General features: G+C 32.6%; 2 protein-coding genes across 2 annotated transcripts; one reads left to right on the top strand and one right to left on the bottom strand.

Moving 5' to 3' along the window:
• On the top strand, nt 1-1,258 carry LOC125502485 (the record flags this gene model as incomplete). Its single annotated transcript, XM_048660680.1, is given in 3 exon segments — nt 1-53; nt 107-190; nt 989-1,258. Coding segments are annotated over 3 exon segments (391 nt in total), but the record flags the coding sequence as incomplete, so codon positions are not given.
• LOC109534488 (putative nuclease HARBI1) lies at nt 1,259-2,081 on the bottom strand. The gene is made up of 3 exons (XM_048660679.1): nt 2,046-2,081; nt 1,686-1,979; nt 1,259-1,422 (listed from the first exon to the last, which is right to left on the bottom strand). Exons 2-3 carry the CDS (start codon nt 1,900-1,902, stop codon nt 1,352-1,354), a joined length of 288 nt encoding a protein of 95 aa, XP_048516636.1. The 5' UTR covers nt 1,903-1,979; nt 2,046-2,081; the 3' UTR covers nt 1,259-1,351.
• Between the last annotated feature and the right edge of the window lie 6 nt (nt 2,082-2,087).

The raw sequence follows: 2,087 nt of genomic DNA, 5'->3' as shown, positions 1-2,087 counted from the left end.
ATTACAACCCGTGTCCAGTGATTGTTCATTACCTATAGATGAACCAACTAACGGTATAATTTTTTTTTATTTCTTTATCTCAAATACTCAAATGTATTTCCTACAGGTACTTCTGTTTTGGCAGCAAGCGAAAGTGCTGTCAAGGTAGAGGCCGGAGGAAGAACGGGAACTATTCCAAAAATAGTAAAAGGTAGGCAGAAAATTTCATCTCAAAATTTTTCGTCTTTAAAAAAAGACAATTTTTTCCACGTCTTTTATTCCAGATTGATAAATAGTGCTCTTATTTCGCAATAAGAACTAATTATTTATCAAAAAGTAATCAAGAACTATCACCTAGAGGGTATCCTGCGACACACTTAGGCTCAAGCTGTTAAGAGAAAATTCCAATTAGTAAAGAAATTAATTTGAAAAATTACCTTGACGTTTCGATAGCTATTTTCTGCTATCGTTATCAAAAGAACCTAAATGAACCTAAAAACGAGTATGTTAAAAACTTGTGTAACAATAGTAGGATAATACAGTATCTAAAAATTCGCTCTGATAATTCGTCTGTGCAAATTGATTATTATTATTGCAAATTATTAGAGCGAATTTTTAGACACTGTATTATCCTACTATTGTTACACAAGTTTTTAACATACTCGTTTTTAGGTTCATTTAGGTTCTTTGATAACGATAGCAGAATAACTATCAAAACGACAAGGTAATTTTTCAAATTAATTTCTTTGTTAATTGGAATTTTCTCTTACAGCGTGAGCCTAAGTGTGTCGCAGGATACCCTCTAGGTAATCTTGATTACTTGTTGATAAATAATTCGTTCTTATTGCGAAATAAGAGCCCTATTTATCAATCTGTAATAAAAGACGTGGAAAAATTCTGTCTTTTTTTTAAGACGAAAATTTTTGAGGCGAAATACCGAACAAGCAGTTTGTAAAAAATGAATCCGCCTCAACAAGATAGAACTTATCTATAATTTATTTTGTTTTAGCGTTTCAAACTGTTAATAAGTCTGCGGGTACCCCAACCAGTGCAAGGTACACCACTGGTCTGCTGCAGCAAGCCTGTTCAACTTTTGTTGAGGGCCAAGGTATTGCCGTTGAAATGGAAAGGCAAAAGACTGAGGCAATTCAAAGTTTGGCTGCTGCAGTTGATAAATTGGCAACCGTCCAATTAATTAGTTCTAAATTGGAGTATGTCAAACTATTTGGCAATCTAGACAACTTTGAGGACTTCATTAAATAAATAAATTATAAAAATATACTGTTTGTTTGAACTTTGATTTACTTGCTCTTGAACTGAACTGTTATTTCTAATTATTTTAACTGTAGTAAGCTCTAATAAGTACCAATAATTAATCGCTAAAATATCTATTAATTATTTCACTTTGTACTCTTCTGCCCTCTTGAAGATAATTGTTAAAACCTAAAATAAAACAAGTATATGTACACATATGTTTTGAGATTCAACTTTTTCTACAAACGCGGAGTCTCAAAAACATAACGACAACTTTCAGATGTGATATTTCGATGATTGTAAAAGAATAAAATTTTGCGAGTCAATAAAATACTGTTCAAAACTGTGACAGGTCATCAAAAGAAATGTATTTTATTTATAGAATGTTAAACTAAACTGGATTTTAAAAGTTTGTCGGCATGTTTTTGGAACCCCCATATATATGTACATACCTTGGCTTGATTGAATGTCAGTAACTTCATCTACATTTCCCAAGTCTTCTGGGACTAATGTTCCTTCAGCTATAGCAATATTGTGAAGTATTGCACAAGATAATACTATTTTTGCCGCTTTTTCTGGGGAATAGTGCAAAACCCTATGTTTCAAGAGGCATCGGAATCTTTGCTTCAATACTCCGAAACACCGTTCAATTACATTTCGAGCTGACATGTGGTGCTTTGTGTAACTACCCTCAGGTGTGCTAGGGTTGGCATCCTCAATAGGGGTTAAAAGCCACGACCAATCTCCTACAATTAAAAATAACAGGTTGTTTATTGTAAATAAGTTTCCTTACTAACATGTTTTTTACTAACCAATTAACCAAGAACCTATTAATTCATTATTCAAATATTGTT

This window comes from Dendroctonus ponderosae, unplaced genomic scaffold, assembly GCF_020466585.1.
Source record: "Dendroctonus ponderosae isolate FM_Combo_2020 unplaced genomic scaffold, Dpon_F_20191213v2 Dpon_F_20191213_1, whole genome shotgun sequence".
In the NCBI taxonomy this organism is placed as follows: Eukaryota; Metazoa; Arthropoda; class Insecta; order Coleoptera; family Curculionidae; genus Dendroctonus; species Dendroctonus ponderosae.
Note: the sequence above shows the minus strand (reverse complement) of the source record. Positions and strands in the feature narration are given on the sequence as shown.